The following is a 23,785-nucleotide window of genomic DNA, read 5'->3' as shown; positions in this document are numbered from 1 at the left end:
TTTGGAACACTGAAATTAACTAGTTTCCATTTCTCTCTAATTTCTCTCTAATTTCTCTCTTTGTCTCTAGCCACACACTAGCTCTCTGAAAACCCAAGTTGTCTTATATTGAGGCAGAGTTGTGTTTTGATAACATCGCAGGGTTTTCTAAAAACATTGAGGCACCATAAGTCAATTCTTGTAAATTCTGTAAACCCTTTGCCCTCTAAAACAGCGGTCCTTCCGAGCTGTGCTGAAATTCATACTTTCAATAAAACCTTTTTGCGAATACAACCACCGACTTTTACCTCGTTGCTCATACTACGTAAGATGAGATTCAATTGGGACTCGGCTGTTTGTTCACCCGTACCCGCCCTCAATTGCTAATAACGCATTTGCAACCCGTGACTATATGTAATAAAGTGAAAATCTGAGGCCCGCACTCAACCCTAACCCACACACATAGAAAATGCTCTAGGCTACAGTCAAAGTCTTCAGAACAATTTGTTTACATTTTGGTAGGCTATTTGTTGGTCAACTTGTCTATAATTAGATACATGCAGATTCTCTTTTGTCATTATATGTTGCCCTAGGCCTAGAAGATGAAATAAAACCTTGTTCAACAGAATAATGTAATATATTGATAGAATGAATGCTTCAATCTAGTTGACATTAGAGGTCGACCGATTAATCGGCATGGCCAATTAATTAAGGCCGATTTCAAGTTTTCATAGCAATCGTAATCGTCATTTTTGGATGCCAATTATGGCCGATTACATTGCAATACACGAGGAGACTGTGTGGCAGGCTGACCACCACCAACATCAAAAGGACCTTGTGGCTGCAAGGAGCCAAGGTCAGTTGCTAGCTAGCATTAAACTCTTTTTAAAAACAATCAGTCTTAACATAATCACTAGTTAACTACACATGGTTGATGATATTACTAGTTTAACTAGCTTGTCCTGTGTTGCATATAATCTATGCGGTGCCAGTTAATTTATCATCGAATCATAGCCTACTTCAACTTTGCCAAGCGGGTGATGATTTAACAAAAGTGCATTAGCGAAAAAAACACAATCGTTGCACAAATGTACCTAATCATAAACATCAATGCCTTTCTTAAAATCAATATACAAGTATATTTTTTAAACATGCATATTTAGTTTTAAAAAATTCATGTCAGCAGGATTTATTAACTAGGGAAATTGTGTCACTTCTCTTGCGTTCAGTGCAAGCAGAGTCAGGGTATATGCAGCAGTTTGGGACGCCTGGCTCGTTGCGAACTGTGTGAAGACCATTTCTTCCTAACAAAGACCGTAATTAATTTAACAGAATTTTACATATTATGACGTAACATTGAAGGTTGTGCAATGTAACAGCAATATTTAGACTTAAGGTTGCCACCCGTTCGATAAAATCTGGAACCGTTCCGTATTTCACTGAAATAATAAACGTTTTGTTTTCGAAATGATTTTTATTATATTATAATTAAGTCTATGATTTGATATTTTATAGTGCAGTCTGACTGAGCAGTGATAGGCAGCAGCATTGGTAAGCATTCATTCAAACAGCACTTTCCTGCGTTTGCCAGCAGCTCTTAGCAATGCATGAAGCACAGCGCTGTTAATGACTTCAAGCCTATCAACTCTCGAGATTAGGCTGGCAATACTATAGTGCCTATAAGAACATCCAATAGTCAAAAGGTATATGAAATACAAATGGTATAGAGAGAAATTGTCCTACAATATTCCTATAATAACTACAACCTAAAACTTCTTAACTGGGAATATTGAAGACTCATGTTAAAAGGAACCACCAGCTTTCATATGTTTTCATGTTCTGAGCAAGGAACTTAAATGTTAGCTTTCTTACATGGCACATATTGCACTTTTACTTTCTTATCCATCACTGTGTTATTGCATTATTTAAACCAAATTGAACGTGTTTCATTATTTATTTGAGACTAAATAGATTTGATTTATGTATTATATTAATAAGTTAAAACAAAAGTGTTCATTGTTCATTCAGTATTGTTGTAATTGTCATTATTACAAATATATATATAAAAAATTGTCCGATTAATCGGTATCGGCTTTTTTTTGGGGTCATCCAATAATCGGTATTGGCTTTCAAAAATCATAATCGGTCAACCTCTAGTTTGAACTCTGTATCTCAACATGAGGTTGAGACCATAAACTCACCTCCCGGCCATACTGGTATGGCTGATTAGCTGTCCTAAGTAAAAACTCTTCAAACCATCCTACTCTTATAAAATCACTTTTTTAAAATCTTTATTTAACTAGGCAAGTCAGTTAAGAACAAATTCTTATTTTCAATGACGGCCTAGGAACAGTGGGTTAACTGCCTGTTCAGGGGCAGAACGACAGATTTGTACCTTGTCAGCTTGGGGATATGAACTTGCAACCTTTCAGTTACTAGTCCAACGCTATAACCACTAAGCTACCCTGCTGCCCCATATTCTTCTACTCTCATCACCAATGGGTACCGTCGACACGGCTGGCCAGCCTATCTTCCAAGGAGCATCTTCCAGAGTGAACAACAGTAGAAGACGGGGGGGGAAACCCTTTTGGACAACCAGAGCCTTACAAGCATGCCGTTGAAAGGCCCAACACCCTTCCTAAGGAGGTCTGGTTCTAACAGAGATCCACGGCGAACAAAGGCATTTAAACGTAAATACATTCATGCTTTCTTACTCCAAACATGTGGCGGTTCGTGTGAAAGTATGTGATTACTGTGAGAATAGTTTCTAAAATGTATCAACGATAAGTGTCTCTTTCTCTCTCTCTCTCTTCCTCCCTGTCCATCTCCTTTGTAACAAGCCACCATAGGTTGTGTCAGTCCGCTAGGGACCTTTTCTCATGAACTAAGTCTGTATGTTTATCCTGTGTTATTATTTAGTTAGCTAGTAAATAAATAATTAAACCAATTTGTCTAGTACTGAATCATAAGTAAGGCTGGGGGTTTTGCAGATGCAGGAGGTTATGAGAATGATGATATGATACAAAGTTATGATTAATACGTTGATTGTTTTATGGATGTGATAGGTAATGACCTTTAGAGTGTAATTTGGGAGATGGTAACTCCTTAAACAACCGCGCTTGTGGTGCCCCAAATTCCAAATGAGTTAATTGTTACATTATTTATTTAATCGGGTATCAATTAAACAAAATCGGGTAACATAACAAAATGTAGAAAAAGTCAATAAGTATGTATATAATATCCACACCAATTTGTAAAGGACAGATGTAGGTGGTTTGTAATCAAGTTTTGAATACACTACCGTAAACAATTTCTGAAAACTGACGAAAAGGTGAAAGGTATTACGACCATCCGCGTTTTACCCTACGAGCAAGAAGGGAAAAGTCAGTGATTGTATTCGCTTAATATTAATATTTTATTAAAAGTATGAATTTCAGCACCCAGAGGAAGGACCGCAATTTAATAGGACAAACGGGGTACAAGTAAGCGTTTTCAGAATTGACATTTTTACAAGACTCAACTGATGGTGACTCAATTTGTTGCTAGTAAATCTCGCTATCAGTCATCAAAACTCAACTCGGGCTCGATATAAGAGAACGGAATTGAGTGTTATATATATATATATAGCTAGGCTATACCCAGTTTATAGCCGGTGTAATATAACTCGAGGCGTTGGAATACGACGATACCAGCCAGCGCTTATTTCAAAGAACGTGTAGTAAACCACGCCTCCAGTGGACAGAGAGCCTGGCATGTTGCACTGAACACGTTTGAATATGGAGAAAAGCCTCTAATTTTACAGTAATAGGCCTAAACAGGGAAACAACGACAGGTCCCAAACAGTTCGCAATAGAACATACCAGTGGGGCATTGTTTACTACCTAAATTATTTAGATAATCTGGTTACCACCATTGTTTGGAATACATTAGAAATATAATTGAATGGTGTTTCCTTTGAAGAGATGGGCCTGGCTGAGAATAAAACATTCCAGTTGTCTGCTGTTTACCACAATTTTCTGGAAAAGTCTTTAATTAACCTATACAGCTCTTGATCCATTGTCCCACCTTACACTGCAACAACCTGTCAATGATTTGAGCTTTTATAGAATACCCCCCTTTTACAAATGACTTAAAGGTGTGTGACCATTAACATTGGCTGCATATCCACTGTCTCCCAAAGTTTGGACTTGCACATTTATTTTCATCTCAGGAATTTAACAATGGTGTGAAGTAGCTCAAGCCAATGTTTACACCGATCCAATGCTTGGATATCCATGAGGAGAGGAATGGACAATTGCTATGCAGCCTTTGGTTTCAGGTGGCTTCATCAACAGATGGAGTGTGTCCCAAATGGCACCCTATCCCTATACTGTGTCTAGTGTGCAAATTTTGACCAATCCCCAGTTAACCTCAAGTTTCGATTGACGCACCGGTGTCGATGTACCAACTTATGTTTGGTAGCGTCCAAACTGCTTGGGTTACAAACGGTTGGTGTTCTCAGGTTTGCTCTATGACCCTCAAACGTTCTTCTGAAGATAACCTGTACCGGTAAAAATAAAATAAAATGGAAGTGTGAAAGTTTTGTGCCTACCCAAAAAAATAGTTTAAATATGTGTAAAAATATATATATATATATATACACAGTACCAGTCAAAAGTTTGGACACCTACTCATTCAAGGGTTTTTCTTTATTTTAACTATTTTCTACATTGTAGAATAATAGTGAACATATCAAAACTATGAAATAACACATATGGAATCATGCAGTAACCCAAAAAGTGTTAAACAAATCAAAATACATTTTAGCCACCCTTTGCCTTGATGACAGCTTTGCACACTCTTGACATTCTCACAACCAGCTTCATGAGGTAGTCACCTGGTCCACAATATGACCATTTTAAAACAATTCCATATGTCAGCTCATTGATCTCACTGTCATACTGTAGGCCTACTTACATTACCTTTCTGAGTCAATTCAGGTAGTGTTTAATGTTCTGTGTTTGTGTTATCCATGGCAGACGGCATTGAAAATAAAGACAATCAGCCTCTGTGTCTGTGGATCCTTTTCCTTTGATGTCTTTTTCATGTCTGCCAGGCCCATCTTTTCAAAGAAACACAATTTATTTTAATCTCTAGTCGAGTAAAATAAGTTGTTTTGTTCTGGTCACAAGATAATTTCCGGGAAACAGCATCACGCTTTGGCAGAAAACGGAGCGTTCTATTCCGATGCTCTGTCTAATCACAACATTTCCTCAGGCTGCAGACTGCTTCATGAATAGAGGTACAGTGTATTCGAAAAGTAATTCAGACCGCTTGTCACGATCGTCGTAAGAAGCGGACCAAAGCGCAGCGTGGTGGGAATGCATCATTTAATAGATGACAAAAAAACACGAAGTAAACTGTACAAAAACAATAAACAAATAATGACCGTGAAGCTATCATAAGAACTGTGCTGACACAAGGAACTAACATAGACAATCACCCACAAAACAAACAGTGAAAACCAGCCTACCTAATTATGATTCTCAATCAGAGACAACTAATGACACCTGCCTCTGATTGAGAACCATACTAGGCCGAAACATAGAAATCCCAAAATCATAGGAAAACAAACATAGACTGCCCACCCCAACTCACGCCCTGACCATACTAAATAACGACAAAACAAAGGAAATAAAGGTCAGAACGTGACACCTCTTGACTTTTTCCACATTTTGTTACGTTACAGCCTTTTTCTAAAATGGATAAAATAGTTTTTTCCCCCTCAGCAATCTACACCCAATTCCCCATAATGACAAAGTAAAAAATGCATTTTAAAATAAATAAATTAAATAGTACATTAACATAAGTATTCAGACCCTTTACTCAGTACTTAGTTGAAGCACCTTTGGCAGCGATTACAGCCTAGAGTCTTCGTGGGTATGATGCTACAAGCTTGGAACACCTGTATTTGGTGAGTTTCTCTTGCTGCACAGCTATTTCCAGAGATGCTCAATCAGGTTCAAGTACGGGCCCTGGCTGGGCCACTCAAGAACATTCAGAGACTAGTCCCAAAGCCACTCCTGCATTGTCTTGGCTGTGTGCTTAGGGTTGTTGTCCTTTTGGAATGTGAACCTTTGCCCCAGTCCTGAGGTCCTGAGGGCACTGGAGCAGGTTTGCATCAAGGATCTCTCTGTACTTTGCTTCGTTCATCTTTCCCTCGATCCTGAATAGTCTCCCAGTCCCTGCCACTGAAAAACAGCCCCACAGCATGAAGCTGCAACCACCATGTTTCACCGTAGGAATGGTGCCAGGTTTCCTCAAGATGTGACGCTTGGCATTCAGGCCAAAGAGTTCAATCTTGGTTTCATCAGACCAGAGAATCTTGTTTCCCATCGTCTGAGAGTCCTTTAGATGCATTTTGGAAAACTCCAAGCGGGCTGTCATGTGCCTTCTACTGAGGAGTGGCTTCCATCTGGCCACTACCATAAAGGCCTGATTGGTAGAGTGCTGCAGAGATGGTTGTCCTTCTGGAAGGTTCTCCCATCTCCACAGAGTAACTCTGGAGCTCTACCAGAGTGACCATCGGGTTCTTGGTCACCTCCCTGACCAAGGCCCTTCTCCCCCAATTGCTCAGTTTGGTTGGATGGCCAGGTCTAGGAAGAGTCTTGGTGGTTCCAAACGTATTTTATATTAGAATGATGGAGGCCACTGTGTTCATGGGGAACTTCAATGCTGCATAAATTTGTTGGTCCCCTTCCCCAGATCTGTGCATCGACACAACCCTGTCTTGGAGCTCTACGGACAATTCCTTCAACCTCATGGCTTGTTTTTTGCTCTGACATGCACTGTCAACTGTGGGACCTTATATAGACAGCCTTTACAAATCATGTCCAATCAATTGAATTTGGATGGACTCCAATCAAGTTATAGAAACATCTCAAGGATGATCAATGGAAACATTCTGCACCTGAGATCAATTTTGAGTCTCATAGCAAAGGGTCTGAATACTTATGTAAATAAGGTATTTCTGTTCTTTAACATTTCTAAAAACCTGTTTTCACTTTGTCATTATGGGGTATTGTGTGTCGATTGATGAGGGGAAAAAATGTATTAACTCTATTTTAGAATAAGGCTGTAACGTAACAGAATTTGGAAAAAGGGAAGGGGTCTGAATCCTTTCCAAATGCACTGTAGAACCTTTTTTTGAAGGTTCTATAAAGAACCATGTTCAAAAGGTTCTACATGGAACATTTATGTTGCTATAAAGAAGCCTTTCCTCAGGTTCTATAAAGAACCATTATAAAAGGTTTTATATAGCACCAAAAAGGGTTCTGCTTTTGTTACAAGCCTTTTTGGTGCTGTTGACAACCCATCTTGGTGCTATAATGAACTCTTTTGAATGGTTTCTTAATCTCAAACGTTCTACAAAGAACCTTTTTTATGTGTTTTTAACAAGGCAAGTCAGTTAATATTAAGAACAAATTCTTATTTTCAATGACGGCCTAGGAACAATGGGTTAACTGCCTGTTCAGGGGCAGAAAGACAGATTTGTACCTTGTCAGCTCGGGGGTTTGAACTTGCAACCTTCCGGTTACTAGTCCAACACTCTAACCACTAGGCAACCCCTGATGAACCATACAGTTTTTAAAATTCTGGTTAGCCATATTATATTCTTAAAATTCCATAGCTGTTATTATTGTGTCAGTTCACAAGTTGAATCAGGTGTACTTGTTCTGGAATGTCTGTGGGTCCCTGCGGAGAGAATTGAGAACAACCGATTTAGACAACTGTTCTCCATTGACACACGGCTATATATAATTATTTCACAAGACACTGACCATAGTCATATTTATTTAACATGTAATGGCATTACACCACAAATTAGATAAACTGGAATGACACTCAAAAAGAGCTGGGAGGAAACCACACTGCAAAATATTAGAATATGCCGCCACCCCTACATTTTAATTAAACACTTAAAGTGCTCATAGGGTTCTTAGAGTCATTAAGCTTCCACATAGAACCATCACCCTTACCAATAACCCTTGATGAACTCAATTTTCTAAATGTGTATAGAGTAGGATGAGGGAGGGGAGGGTTGATTTAAGTTTGTCTAATGCATATTAAGATTGATATGTGTAATTACACAGCCTGCAATTATGTATCGGAGTTCTAAATAGATTATTTGTTTGCAGCAGCGTGTACCTACACTGTCCCTGCTTATGCATATGTAGCTACAATATGGTTTAGACTAGAGCATTTGGGTTACATTTTATGGTGAAGGATTGTGAGATAACACAGTCTGGTATACCCAACACTTTCCTCAAACAAAAATAGTTTACTGTGTTCACATGCCACATTTCAATGCAGATTTGGACATGCTAATATTTTGTCATCATCGGGGCTCTCTCAGGTCAATCTCCAGTTGCACAATCAGATCACAGGAAAGTTAGCCTCAATACTACACTAAATAATCAGACATTGCATATGTTTATTTTAATCTCTAGGTGCCTGTTCCCAAATTTAAAAACTCTGGTACAACGTTGCACTTATTTTTAAAGAGATTAATGATCTGGAAAAGATAAGCGTTTTGAAGATTAAAGATTAACTGCACATGTCAGTAAGGTTATTGAAGAACTGATACAATTCTTCATACTGTAGATATGAAATATGATCAATTGTATTAAAATGGGAGTTTTATTAGCACTTGACTAAAATACAGTATTTAATGTTTTGTTTACAGTAAATGTAGTGTTTGTTTCATTATGGTACTTATAACAATGTGATTACCTATAGGACCATAACATAAAGTTGCCCAAGAATTGCAAATGACATTGGAAAAAGTTATGGTTCAGCCACAGGATTTGGGCAAAACCTCCTCATCCAGGTCTAGACGAGCTGACTGGGTCACTGTCACGGGTGTCGTTGGAAGAAGAGGACCAAGGTGCAGCGTTGTGAGCATACATTTTCTCTTTATTTGGAAAATGAAGCCAAACAAAACAATCAACACTACACAAACAAAACAATAAACACTACACAAACAAAACAAACAATAAACACTAAACAAACAAACCATGACGCTATGTGCCCTAAACAAAGTCAACTTCCCACAAAGACAGGTGGGAGAAGGGCTACCTAAGTATGGTTCTCAATCAGAGACAACGATATAAAGCTGTCCCTGATTGAGAACCCTACCCGCCCAAAACATAGAAATACAAATAATAGAACATAGAATACCCACCCCAAATCACACCCTGACCAAACCAAATAGACATAAAAAGGATCTCTAAGGTCAGGGCGTAACAGACACACTGATGGCCCACTTTCAGGGCCACTGTAAGAAAGTTGCCTTGGCCCTGATATAGAAACCTAGCTGTCTGAACGTGGGATTGAGTTCATATGCAAGTTTAGAAGACCTATTTGTGGAGCAATTTGTGTAACCCCCTAGATGTATGCATTCAATGGACACTTACATTTTATGTCTCAGTAGGATGTAAAGTGACATATAGGCTACAGTAGCCATAATTACATATTATAGATTTTTTTTAAACCAATTGTGACGCATAATTAAGCAATGTGCTAGCTAGAGGCAGTGAATAAGAAGTAGAAGAATAAGACATTTGTTTTCAATCAATCAAGGACTAATGTAGGGTTTCCCAAACTCGGTCCTCGGGACAGTGTAGGTTTAGATTTTTTTGCCATAACACTACACAGCAGATTCAAATATTCAACTAATCATCAAACTTTGATCATTTGAATCAACTGTGTAGCGTTAGGGCAAAAACCAAAACGTGCACCCCTTGAGTTCCTGAGGACCGAGTTTGGAAAACGCTGGACTATATACAGTTATGCTCTGTTACCCGAGCGTTCCGTCATGGAATGCCTTCAGCCGAAAGAAATCTATTAAGCATTATTCCCATTTCAGGACATTTACCAATTTCTATCCACAGACGAGACGCTTTCTGTTTTACAACTGAATTATTAGGTAACAGGGTCCAATTGGAACATCTGACCGTGGTCACATGACACAGTTTACATAAGATTTTTTATTTTTTTACAACGATAGAACACCATTAGTGATACTATGATATCGTCTCAGAATAGTGAGTTGAACAGGGGGAGAAGACCTCAGAAAATAAGATAAATAGAAATAGACCTACTAAAAGGGAAGATTAATTTAGCGACTATACTACACAACCGCAATCATTATGGGAACGGATAGTACCGATTGTATGCTGCTTCTTGCGGCAGAAGCGTTTCAATCTAAAAACTTCGGGCTCGCGGCAGACATATACGAATGCCAACTGCTGCACCTCTGCGACCCTAGTACGCAGCAACATCTCTTGGTGAAACGGGCGGATGCCCTGGCATTCGCTGGTAAATTGACCGATGCTTTCGAGATCTATCGAAAAGCCGCAGAAATCGACAGACTACGACCAGTCCATCTGGATAATCTTATTGAATATCTCTCTAACAGTATTAAAACACAAGATGGGACAGACAGTCAAAACAACAGACAGGAGACACACTCTGATTGCGTTGGATATGATGCATTTACCTGCAAAATATGTTATGGATTTCTATACGAGCCTGTTACCTTGCCTTGTGGACACTGCTTTTGCAAAAAGTGCCTGGACAGAGAAAAAATGCCTGTCTGCTGCAAAGAATGTAATGACAGTCGGCACACCAAACTCAATGATGTGGACAATTATAGAGTTAATGTTGTTCTTAGTAACTTGTTGTTAAAGTGGTTTCCAAGTCAATTACTTGCTGTTAATCTGAGACGTGAGGGGAATGGACTATATTCAGATAAAATAATGGATGCTGCTTTGGAAAAATACAACGAAGCAATACAAATAGGTATGGTATTTTAACTTTTCATTTAAACTAATTCGAAATGCAATTTAACACTTGAAATGGATGGCCTATATCTTATGCAATGTTGCAACAGCATTTAGGCTACTGTTTCCAGTGCGTACATGAGCTGGCCTAATTGACAGCTGAATCAGCAGGTGTGTGATGTAACTTCCGCGTGGCGTAAGCTGCTCTACATTGTAACAATTCAGTGGGGAAATTATTATGACAGTGTATCATGTTTATTACTAGGCTATAATTATCCCCTTAATTCAGAGAGATTCATGCATATGACATACATGGGCAGATGTATGGAGGGTGATTAGGGCCAGTTCGAAACTGCTAAATAGGAATGTGAAATGATACAGCCATTTTTCATCAGTGCGCAAGATTCATGCCACAATTAAATTGCAGTTTTAAATGAAAATAGAAAATGGTTAAAGGAGAATTGTAAATGGTAAACAGATTCTAAATAAACATGGTAAATGGAAAAAGCCAAATGGTAAACAGAAATTCGTAAATGCAATCTACATAAATAGATATTTTCATTTGTCAACTACCCAATTAAGAATTCTATTTTCAATTAACAATGTCAAAGTGTATGCAAATGACTTCTTGGAGGCATGAACCAGGAGAGCAACACCACACCCTCATGTAGTAGTTCACCCTAGCCATGCCATGCTGTACATTAATTTGAGACTAGTGTAACCAACAAACAGGGTGCGAACCCAGGTCTTCTGCGCACCAAAAAAGCATAGGCCCACTAAGCTGAAGCCTAGGCATTGATACTGGGAGCCAATGCAACTCTTCATGTCTCAGGTAAGGTTAGGCCTACTCATCATGCATGTGTGGTAACTGAACCAACTCAGTTACCGATCACCATTTCTTTGACCTCCTCCTCCTCCTCCTGCTCACAGAGACCCATCTGAGCCACAGCACATATATGATTAACAGGGTTTGAACAAGTGTCTTCTGCACATCAGAAGAGCACATTAGTATGCTAAACCAACGATTATAGCTAACTCTTAAGGTTTCAGGTAAGGTTACTCATCATGCGAACAACTAGGAAAATACTGGTTCGGTGACCACGCACATGTGATGAGTAACTTTGCACAGTGTTGAATAACTTTGCCTGAGACCAGAAAGTTTGCTTTGGCTCCCCAAGCTAAAGCTTTGGCTTAGCAGCATGTTCTTCTGGTGTACAGGACACCAGGTTTGAACCCTGTTGGTTTCACTAGTCTAAAATCAATGCACAGAGAGCATGACATGGTTAGGATGTATCACTGTATGGTGGTGTTGTGTTTCTCCTGGTTCACGCCTCCAGGAAGTAATTTGCATACACTTAAAACATTTAAAGAGAATGCTAAATAGGGCAGTTAGAAAATGATAAAAGCCACTACATTTCACTTTGAACATTACATTTACCATCTTCTGTTAGCCATTTTCATTAAAAATTCTGTTTACCGTTTCCAATTTTCAATTAAACATTTGAGTTTTTTATTTTAACAGTTTAATTGTGGCATGAATCATGTGCATTGATATGAACATATAAATGCATTTATAATTTCTACATTTCAATTGCGTTGCATTTTCATACTGGCACCGACCACCCTACACACAGATGGGCGTGTGAAGGTTGAATAAGATGTTATGTAGGCTAGGGGACCAAACATTGCTTGAGGTAAAAAACAATCAAACAAATGTAGGTCAAGGGTACTAAAAGTTCGACAGCAGACACAGTAGTATTGGTTCCACTCTTGTGTGCCGCATTGATATTATTATTGATGATCAAATCAAAATGTTATTAGTCACATGCGCCGAATACAACAGGTAGACCTTGCAGTAAAATTCTTACTATCGAGCCCTTAACCAACAATGCAGTTTAAAAAAAAATATGAGTAAGAATAAGAAATAAAAGTAAAAAGTAATTAAAGGGCAGCAGTAAAATAACAATAGCGAGACTATACACAGGGGGGTACCTGTACAGAGTAAATGTGCGGGGGCACCGGTTAGTTAAGGTAATATGTACATGTAGGTAGAGTTGTAAAAGTGGTAAAGTGACTATGCATAGATGATAACAACAGAGAGTAGTAGCAGTGTAAGGAGACAGGGGGGCAATGCAAATAGTCTGGGTAGCCATTTGATTAGGTGTGCAGGAGTCTTATGACTTGGGGGTCGAAGCTGTTTAGAAGCGTCATGGACCTAGACTTGGCGCTCCGGTACCGCTTGCCGTGCGGTAGCAGAGAGAACAGTCTATGACTAGGGTGGCTGGAGTCTGACAATTTGTAGGGCCTTCCTCTGACACTACCTGGTGTAGAAGTCCTGGGTGTAGAGGTCCTGGATGGCAGGAATCTTGACCCCAGTGATGTACTGGGCCGTACGCACTACTCTCTGTAGTTCCTTGCAGTCGGAGGCCGAGCAGTTGCCATACCAGGCAGTGATGCAACCAGTCAAGATGCTCTCGATGTTACAACTGTATAACATTTTGAGGATCTGAGGACCCATGCCAAATCTTTTCAGTTTCCTGAGGGGGAAAAGGTTTTGTCGTGCCCTCTTCATGACTGTATTGGTGTGCTTGGACCATGTTAGTGTGTTGGTGATGTGGACACCAAGGAACTTGAAGCTCTCAACCTGCTCCTCTACAGCCCCATCGATGAGAATGGGGGCGTGCTCGGTCCTCTTTTTCCTGTAGTCCACAATCATCTCTTTTGTCTTGATCACATTGAGGGAGAGGTTGTTGTCCTGGCACCACACGGGCAGGTCTCTGACTTCCTCCCTATAGGCTGTCTCGTCGTTGTCAGTGATCAGGCCTACGACTGTTGTGTCATCGGCAAACTTAATGATGGTGTTCGAGTCGTGCCTGGCCATGCAGTCAAGAGTGAACAGGGACTGAGCACGCACCCCTGAGGGGCCCCTGTGTTGAGTATCAGCATGGCGGATGTGTTGTTACCTTCCCTTACCACCTGGGAGCAGCCTGTCAGGAAGTCCAGGTTCCAGTTGCAGAGGGAGGTTTTTAGTCCCAGGGTCCTTAGCTTATTGATGAGCTTTGAGGGCACTATGGTGTTGAACGCTGAGCTGTAGTCAATGAATAGCATTCTCACATAGGTGTTCATTTTGCTCAGGTGGGAAAGGGCAGTGTGGAGTGCAATAGAGATTGCATCATCTGTTGGTCAGTGCATGCTCGCAGTACACGTCCTGTTAATCAGTACACGTCCTTGACCTGTTTATAGATCTTACTCACATTGGCTGCGGAGAGTGTGATCACACAGTCTTCCAGAACAGCTGGTGCTCTCATGCATGTTTCGGTGTTATTTGCCTCGAAGCGAGCATAGAAGTAGTTTAGCTCGTCTGGTAGGCTCGTGTCACTGGGCAGCTCTCGGCTGTGCTTCCCTTTGTAGTCTGTAATGGTTTGCAAGCCCTGCAATGGTTTGCAAGCCCTGCCACATCCGACGAGCACCAGAGCCGGTGGTGTATGATTCGATCTTAGTCCTGTATTGACGCATTGCCTGTTTGATGGTTCGTCGGAGGACATAGCAGGATTTCTTATAAGCTTCTGGGTTAGAGTCCCGCTCCTTGAAAGCGGCAGCTCTAGCCTTTAGCTCAGTGCTCTCAGTGCTCTACAGCTTATCATGAGAGATGTAAATGTTTATCAACAATCACTTTCAACAATAATCCAAAATCTGCACATTTTCACTATGAACTAAAGAAAACTGGTATTGTGTGACAGAATGATGGTTTAATGAATACATGATCAGTTTCAGCCTCTATTTCAATTTCTATTGAATTTGACCTTGATGTTTTCGATGTATAGTTCAAAATGATTTTGTATCAAGATGTCATGTACATTTATACTTTTGGAACAAAGTAAATCTCTGTCTATCCAAGTAAATATATGTTTTTTTGTATTTTCCAGCTCCAAGGGACCATGTGCTGTACAGCAACCGATCACAGATCAATTCCAGTCTGAGGAATTACGAGGATGCACTTCATGATGCAGAGATGGCATGCAAACTCATGCCTCTTTGGTCAAAGGTGAGAGTTGGATTTTTTTCCCCATGTTTAATTTAGATCTACCATCAGAGCTTCACAATGCAACATAATGATATTGTTCTACTGATGAATAAACATTTGTTTATTTTTCTTCCAGGGACATATTAGAAAAGCACAAGCTTTAGTCTGTCTTGGGAAATGTGAAGAAGCGTTAAGAGAGTACCTGGTCGTCATTACATTAGATCCTGAAAGTAAACTGGCAAAAAGAAAGGCGCAAACGATTCTGAGTGATCTTCTGGCCCCTGTCACTGATCAAGTGCACAACAGAATCCTGGATTGCACAAGTCTACTGTCTTCCAGAAATAAAATCAAAGGTGGCATCCTGAACACCTCAACCTCAAGCTGCAACACCACCACTTCCTTCAAGTCTTACAATGTAAGAGAAATCGTCCATCTTTGAGGTTTTTAAATTACAATAAAGTATTACCATCTAGTGCATTGAGTTGAGCCCATGAACTAATTCAAATGTTCTATCATCACCCTTTCTCACAGGAGTCTCACAAGAATATTGCCTCTCATGAGAAGTTGACATCGTCACCTACGCTGAGTGAACCTAAGACAGGCGGCTTATTTGAGACGATGGCATGCGGCGAAAAGAAAGGAGAAGATCAGGTGGACCTGAATGTCTGCCATCCCACAGTCATTGACAGGAGCGTCTTCCTCAAACGCAAACGTAGCTCATCCGAGGACAGCCAAGTGGACAGTAGCGACACCTGCAAGCGCTCCAAATCTGGTACGTTTTAAAGACTTTTTCCCCCGCCTCTTAAATCATTGGAGCTATATTGGCATGATATTTACTATTAGTGAAGCAGTTGTTGAGATTCACTGTCTAACTCAAATGTTTCTCCTCCTTTACAGAAGTGACCCAGAATGAAGAGGCGACTTCCTGGAGTGCAGTGCTTTCTGACCTCATAGACCCGGCTGACCTGGAGTGTTCTCTTTGTATGAGGTGAGAACATCTCCGTGTAGCCGTCCATCCGTGACAAAACTTGTATCTGAATTGTAAGCATTTGCCACTTTGCCAATGATAGTAATATAGTGTTCTGCTTTTGAATCAGATTATCTATGATTAGTGAAACTCACAGCCGAAGATATTCATCTTCCTTTCTGATAGTATGAAACAATAAAGATTCGGTATGACGCAATAAAGATTAATAGGTAAACATTTAGTCTTCTTTTCACAGTTATAGCCTACATTTAAATTATCAAACAATGTAAACAAGAAAACCTGAAAGTAAACAATAATAGAGTAGCGAGAGACATTGTACCACTCTATTGTACAATATTGTGTTCTTTATCTCCATGGTAAACCCTAGGCTCTTTTATGAACCAGTCACCACTCCTTGCGGCCACACCTTTTGTCTGAAATGCCTCGAGCGATGCCTGGACCACAACCCCAAGTGTCCCCTCTGCAAGATGGAGCTGGAAGAGTATCTGGCAGAACGTAAATACAACAAGACTGTCTTGATGGAGAACCTCATCTGCAAGTATCTGCCAAATGAGCTCATGGACAGACAGAAAGTCAACGCAGAGGAGATTGCAGATTTATCCAAGTACGATTAAAAGCAGCATACAGACATTATCCGATTGCTTCTGAACTGTGTAACAATGACATCAGACACTTTATAAAATGTTACTTCATCTATAACTTTAGATATATTATATCCTCAAACCTTTCTTTTGCAGTCTAAACAAGAACGTGCCTATATTTGTTTGCACCATGGCCTTCCCCACCGTTCCATGTCCTCTTCACATCTTTGAGCCCTGCTACCGGCTGATGATCCGCAGGTGTATGGAGATGGGTACCAAGCAGTTTGGAATGTGCCTCAGCGATAACCTCAAAGGGTGAGTAAAGCCTGGACAAAGCAGAGAAACATTGTGTTTAGTGTTCCTTAGTCAGGCAGGGGATATCGGTGCCATCTGGCAGTAAATTTGAATAGCTGTTGTGTCAACTCTTGTTTGGCGCCATTGAGGAGGGCCTTAGGCTATAATCAGAGCTGAGCAGGTATTGCATGTTGTATTGCAGCGTATCCCAAACTCGGTCCTGGGGAGAGGTCTCCTCGTGTCCAAAAAGTTGGGCCTGTTCTGAAATTGACCCAGGGCTTTCTTCCCAGGACCCTACCCGAATACATTTATGTTTTAAATATAGATACCCGGTCCGAATGGATCCGAGGACAACCAGACCCGGCCCCGTATAGACCCAGTCAGGTCCAGAGCCAGTCCCGATCCGAGTCAGGGAAGCAGCAGAAAATGTATATTTTTAGCTAAGTTATTAACTGAAGCTGTTAATTCACATACCAAGGAATAGAAGAACGGAGCTAGTATCAGGCGGGGGGCAGGGCCATGCTGTGTCCGGCTGAGTGGTGCGAGGAGGAGGAAGAGGGAGACAGCGGCAACCAATGCCAACTCGCACTAGTTACTAACATCAAGCTGCCAAAGCTAGGTTATTTATCATCCAATCTGATTACATAGTACCTGTTTCGACTGCGTCAAACCGAGAAGAGAAGCTAGTTAAGCTAGCTATCTAGCTAGCAGGGTTGCCTAATCATAGCTTCATAGACTGCGCTTTCCCCCGTCCTAAACGATAATAACAACAACTCCATTCAAAGTATTAAGTAGCAGCATCCCTGTTGGCTCTTGGTCGTTGAAACATATCCTTCTCATTTAACCTTTAATTCCGTCATTTTAATTCCATCTTCCATTGATCTGCTAACTTGCTTACCACGATACACACAGAGCCAGAGGCCAATGCCCGCTTTGATGACTTGTGATTGACTGCCAAAAACAACAATGTGCCGCTCTCGTGAAAATCCGCAGCAGAATAAACAAGACAATTTTCAATCTCTACTGCAGCAGTCGCGTTCTGGTATTTACAGGTCCTTAACAGCAAATTTAGTACTAATATATCAGAGAACCGTGACAATCAAATCTGACCCGGATCCGAGGGTCAACTACAGAATTTTGGACCGGTCTCGGGTCATTCCCGGGTAATGTCCTGGTGGACCTGTGAAGACATCTACCAAACGGATGCTCATTGTGGTTTTTGCCCCAGCACTACACAGCTGATACAAATAATCAAAGCTAGATGATTAGTTGATTATTTGAATCAGTTGTGTTGTGCTAGGGCAAAAAACTAAACGTGCACCCAGAGGGGCCCCAAGACCTAGTTGTTTAAGCAGATAGTTTATATAGCCTCTTTTATTGTTTGTGTCACCTGTGAATGCCTAAGACACATTTTGGATCCATATCTACTTATTTGCCTTCCCCATAGATTTGCCGATTATGGTAGCCTCCTGGAGATCCGAAACGTGGAATTCTTTGCAGATGGCCGCTCCGTTGTGGACACCATTGGGATAAGAAGGTTCAAGGTCATTAAGCACCACCAGAGAGATGGATATAACACAGCAGACATTGAATACCTGGAAGACGTTAAGGTATTTATTTATCATAAACTAAAGCATTTGCATGAATGTTGTCTGAACTATTTTTGACCTGTATTAGTGTATCTTGTTGTGCTAATAAATGCATTTCTTGTTCTGTAAAGGTGGAGGTTGTGGCAGAGAAGGAGCTGCAGAGTCTCCATGATGCAGTATACGACCAGGCCTTAATCTGGGTCAACTCCCTGAAAGAAGAACAAAAGGAGAGGATCGTGGAGCACTTTGGGCGCATGCCAGAGAAAGACTCTGAGCCACAGGTAAATACATGAATCCTGGAAATACAGTGTATTCGGGAAGTATTCAGACCCCTTGACTTTTTCCACATTTTACAGCCTTATTCAAATATGTATTAAATACATTCAATACAATACCCCATAATGACAAAACAAAAACAGGTTTTTAGAAATGTTTACAAATTCATAGAAAATAAAAACAGAAATACCTTATTTACATAAGTATTCAGACCCTCTGCTATGAGACTCGAAATGGAGCTCAGCTGCATCCTGTTCAGTTCATCATGCTTGAGATGTTTCTACAACTTGGAGTATACCTGTGGTAAATTCAATTGATTGGACATGATTTGGAAAGGCACACCTGTCTATATAAAGGTCCCACAGTTGACAGTGCATGTCAGAGCAAAAATCAAGCCATGAGGTCAAAGGAAGCTCCGAGACAAGATTGTGTCGATGCACAGATCTGGGGAAAGGTACCAACAAATTTCTGCAACATTGAAGGTCCCCAAAAACGCAGTGGCCTCATTCTTAAATAAAATAAGTTCGTAACCACCAAGACTCTTCCTAGATCTGGCCGCCCGGCCAAACTGAGCAATTTGGGGAGAAGGGCCTTGGTCAGGGAGGTGACCAAGAATCCGACGGTCACTCTGGTAGAGCTCCAGAGTTCCTCCATGGAGATGGGAGAACCTTCCAGAAGGGCAACCATCTCTGCATCACTCCACCAATCAGGCCTTAATGGTAGAGTGGCCAGACGGAAGCCACTCCTCAGTAAAAGGCACATGACAGCCCGCTTGGAGTTTGCCAAAAGGCACGTACAGGACTCTCAGACCATGAGAAACAAGATTATCTGGTTTGATGAAACCAAGATTACACTCTTTGGTCTTAATGCCAAGCGTCACATCTGGAGGAAACCTGGCACCATCCCTACGGTGAAGCATGGTGATGGCAGCATCATGCTGTGGGGATGATTTTCAGGGACTGGGAAACTATTCAGGATCGAGGGAAAGATGTACGGAGCAAAGTACAGAGAGATCCTTGATTAAAACCTGCTCTAGAGTACTCAGGACCTCAGACTGGGGCAAAGGTTCACCTTTCAACAGGACAACGACCCTAAGCACACAGCCAAGACAACGCAGGAGTGGCTTCGGGACAAGTCTCTGAATGTCCTTGAGTGGCCCAGCCAGAACCCGGACTTTAACCAGAGACCTGAAAATAGCTGTACAGAGACGCTCACCATCCAGCCTGACAACGCTTGAGAGGATCTGCAGAGTTGAATGGGAGACAATCCCCAATTACAGGTGTGCCAAGCTTCTATACCCAAGAAAACTCTAGGCCTGTAATCACTGCCAAAGGTGCTTCAACAAAGTGCTGTGTAAAGGGTATGAATACTTATGTAAATGTGATGTCATTTTTTTTTAAATCTATGAATTTGTAAAAATGTCTGAAAACCTGTTTTTGCTTTGTCATTGTGGGGTATTGAGTGCAGATGAATGAGAAAACAACAATATAAACCATTTTAGAATAAGGCTGTAACGTAACAAAATGTGGAAGATGGGGCTGAATACTTTCCGAATGCACTGTAGATCACACATACGTTAAATCTATTTTGATTTGACACAGTTTATGTTGAACAGGTTGTGGCTGGATTCTTATGGTTATTCTCCTGCTCTCTCCCTCTGTAGGCCAGTGCCAATGGGCCGTCCTGGTGCTGGTGGCTGCTGGCAGTCCTTCCCCTGGAGGGTCGAGCCCAGCTGCCCTTCCTGGCCCTGACGTCCCTGAAGGACCGACTCAGTGGTATCCGCAGAGTACTCCTCTTCATGTCCCGCAACCGCTCCTCTCGATGACTCCAACCCTCACACAGCCATCTATCCCCTCCATGTGGGTGTCTGTTTTGTCTGTTTTTTGTTTTTATCTGAAAGACCGCATTTTAACGAAAGCCTTTGTGTGAATGGGTTACTATTGGCAAGTGGACTTTAATTAGATTACTGAAATGTGATCCAAGGCTTAGAAGAGGCTACTTATGGACTGAATATTTTAAAGTGTGCTGTAAAGGTGATTGTGGTTTGACTTGGTTTGTGTTATTATTTATGAACATGGAACATGTTTACACCACTGGGAGAAAATTACTATTACAATGATGACTTATTATTTCCAAAGGGTTTATTAACCACAAATGACATATTATAAAATCCAAAAACCCTTAGAATGTGTAGAAAATTAGAGGGGAAAATTGCAATACAGCAGAGTACCTTGTTCTGATGACGCTTTGACTGTATCATTCAGAGGATAATGCAATTCTCTTCCTGTTTTGGTATAGATGAGTGCAATTCACCTGCAGTTAAAATGAGCCATCTCCTACTTACGATGGAATGTTTCTTGGTATTTATAGGATCTACTTAGCACTGTAGTTGCAGCAACAGCGTAACTGATAGTCACTGTTTTCCATGCATGGTGAGCAAAGATGGGTTGTGAGCTTTGCCTTCAACAAAGGAAGACATTTTTCGTTTTGTTGGATGTTACATATTTCTTTGTTTTTCTTCTTTGAGTTTTCTACAGTTATTTTTATGTTAACGCTAATCACCTTTTTATACAGACGATATTGAACCAGGATGGTTATGCTGTGAAATCTTGGGGAAATGTGTTAATTTACAAACTTTTTTAAGTTATTGCATTTATATAGGGCTTTCTTGGCTCAGCTATTATTTGCACCAGGTATGCTCATAAAGTAGGGGTGACACAAGTGACAGACAAACAAAGTGATTGCAATAACTGTCACCACTTGTGCTGCGTGATTCCTGGCTATTATACAAAAAAAAGACAACGACGTGAATGTGAAAATGCAAATAATTGTAGACAAGGGAAATATAAACTTTTAGAGTGTAGAGAGTGCCGGATTTATCAGCCCTGCTGTTTTTACCACTTTCCAAAATTCTCAGTTTGATTTGAGAAGTTTTACGTTTGGTTGTCATGTCCCAAGCCGAAGACACTCTGAAATGATTTTCCTAACCATTCGAAAAACTCCCGAAGGAGTTGGAAGACTGCTTCCTGTCATTTGAACCTCATCGTCTTGTCTTTCAAGCTATTGTCCGGTGGAACCATAAACTGTAGCATCAAACACTGTGATTTCTAATCTTTTTCAACATTTAGTGCCTTAAGTTGGATTTCTTCCATGATGCCAGTACCAAGAAGAATAATTTAGACAAAGATAGCATTCCAGTGAGGAAGACTTGGCTGAAAAGTCCAAACTATTGAGCTGAATATGTGGTCTTCTCTTTCGAGGACACAAACAGTAAATTTTTAAAAATCCATTGTGTGACGAGTCTTAAGGTTGTGGTTACAAATATTGGTAAAACTCAAATCCTGGTTCATTGTATGACGAGTCCTGCAATTGTGGTTACAAATATTGGTACTATAGTTCTTATATCTTATCACAACTAAATGAAAGTCTTCTCAATGCAAGGACACAATGTGAATATTTTCTATTGACTTTTGTATAAAACATTGAGACTTGGTTAAGGTTGAATAAATGTTTTTTGAATAAAAGTTGATTGATTGGCATGTCAATTCAAGTAGCTTATATTTCCTCACCAAAATCTCATACTTTTACATGTATATTAATTTGATCTGGCGGTTGCATGTTAGCCAAATTGTCATTCATCTATGTATTTTACCCATTTACATCAGAAAATGCCAAAACAATAGAAATTCAAAGGTAGTACCTTTCTGACCTTTTTGAATTCCACATTGAACGTTGCACTAGTGATCTAAGTCAATCTACCTCTGACACTCCTGTAGCTCTTTCACCACAGAACATGCTTATTGATTCATATTGACATGTCATTTGTTTCTATGGAGATGACGTGACCATGGAGTCTTACTTTGGTGGTTGTGTAACACTTGTATAATGGCCTCTAACTGTATGTGTTTACAAAAATGAATGTATGTGGTTGGCATCTTATCCAATGTTATATTTTTTTGTTTTTATAGAAATGTAGTCATTTCAATGTTATACAATGTACAAAAAACACAATTCTGAATAAAAAAGGTTGTGCTCTTAATTTGTGGAATAAGGGCTAAACCGATGGTCTTTAATCTGAAGCATCCCTAATCCTGTGTTCTATATTTCTCTACTTTGGTTACGTGCTTGTCCGTTGAAAGAAGTATCAATGTAGCTCTTTAGAAATGTCTAGAAAGCTTTGACATAACAAATATCTTATGTAAACTCAATGCACCACTTCATAACACGGTGAATGTAGGTTACGGTTAGAAGGATAGATACGCTATTCCGCTCCCCCTGTCCCACTACCCCACATTCTGCAGCCCTGCCTTTTTTTTTGGAGGAGATGACCTGACCCATACCACACCGAATCGCACCACAGCACCTCCATGACTGGGAGGGATGATGGACTCCGAGGAAGGAGGGGACAAGTAGTACCAATGTAATTTGCAGGCTGTCTGTCTGGTGGGAGTGAGGGAGAAGCCAATGAGGATATTTTTAATAGGGCTTACATAACGGGGGCAGAGTCAGACGTTATGTAAACTTTGAAATCGGGTTAGCATCTGCAGAGTATCCGTGCATCTTGTTCTCCTGCCTTTGAGAGAGGGCATGTTTCAGCAGTAGGTCCCGGAATATCGCCAAATATCGCTTACTTTTTAAATTTTTTACATAAGGTGTCCTGCTCTGTTTATTCAGGACCGAAAAATAAAGAAACAAAGTGGGCTCTCAAAGGCGTGAAGAAAGGTATTATTAATTAAACTACAGAGAGTCCCACTGGAAATAGATTTTTCAGCATCGGCCTTAAATCAGATCCTTCATCAGTGTGCCCTGGCCAGAGACTGGCCACATAATACTAGTCTTGTGTTACACGCCAAGGTTATAACTGAAAGGTTAAGGTCACGAGATGCAGGGGTTGCTATGGGAACATGGCATATACACCTAACCCCCGATTTTACAAAACATGTAACACACTGACAGAAGTAGGGCAAAGCAGTGCATTGTGGGAAAACTGGTTACCTAACTCACCCAGAAAAGACATCTAGGAGGTTAAGTTCCCTGTCTGTGTGCTGATGTGATGACAGAACACCTGCTCAGGGCTAGTTATCCCATTGTAAACAATGTGGGAAACTGCGTGAGAGGGCTGTGTGTCAGAGGGCTTGAGTGTGCCCATGTGAGAAGTACATGACTGTGTGTGCCTCAAGCTCGTATGATACAGTGTGAGCTGTAAGGAGGACTCTGTGCATTGATGTTCC

At 40.6% G+C, this 23,785-nt stretch overlaps 1 protein-coding gene across 1 annotated transcript; it reads left to right on the top strand.

Annotated features, from left to right (window-relative positions):
- Window positions 1-10,033: 10,033 nt before the first annotated feature.
- LOC115130479 (LON peptidase N-terminal domain and RING finger protein 3-like) lies at window positions 10,034-22,622 on the top strand. Its single transcript, XM_029661666.2, has 10 exons — window positions 10,034-10,821; window positions 14,729-14,847; window positions 14,963-15,241; window positions 15,358-15,598; window positions 15,724-15,814; window positions 16,182-16,418; window positions 16,552-16,710; window positions 18,137-18,299; window positions 18,410-18,559; window positions 20,218-22,622. Exons 1-10 carry the CDS (start codon window positions 10,170-10,172, stop codon window positions 20,377-20,379), a joined length of 2,253 nt encoding a protein of 750 aa, XP_029517526.1. The 5' UTR covers window positions 10,034-10,169; the 3' UTR covers window positions 20,380-22,622.
- Window positions 22,623-23,785: the final 1,163 nt, after the last annotated feature.

Source organism: Oncorhynchus nerka, linkage group LG6 (assembly GCF_034236695.1).
Source record: "Oncorhynchus nerka isolate Pitt River linkage group LG6, Oner_Uvic_2.0, whole genome shotgun sequence".
In the NCBI taxonomy this organism is placed as follows: Eukaryota; Metazoa; Chordata; class Actinopteri; order Salmoniformes; family Salmonidae; genus Oncorhynchus; species Oncorhynchus nerka.
Note: the sequence above shows the minus strand (reverse complement) of the source record. Positions and strands in the feature narration are given on the sequence as shown.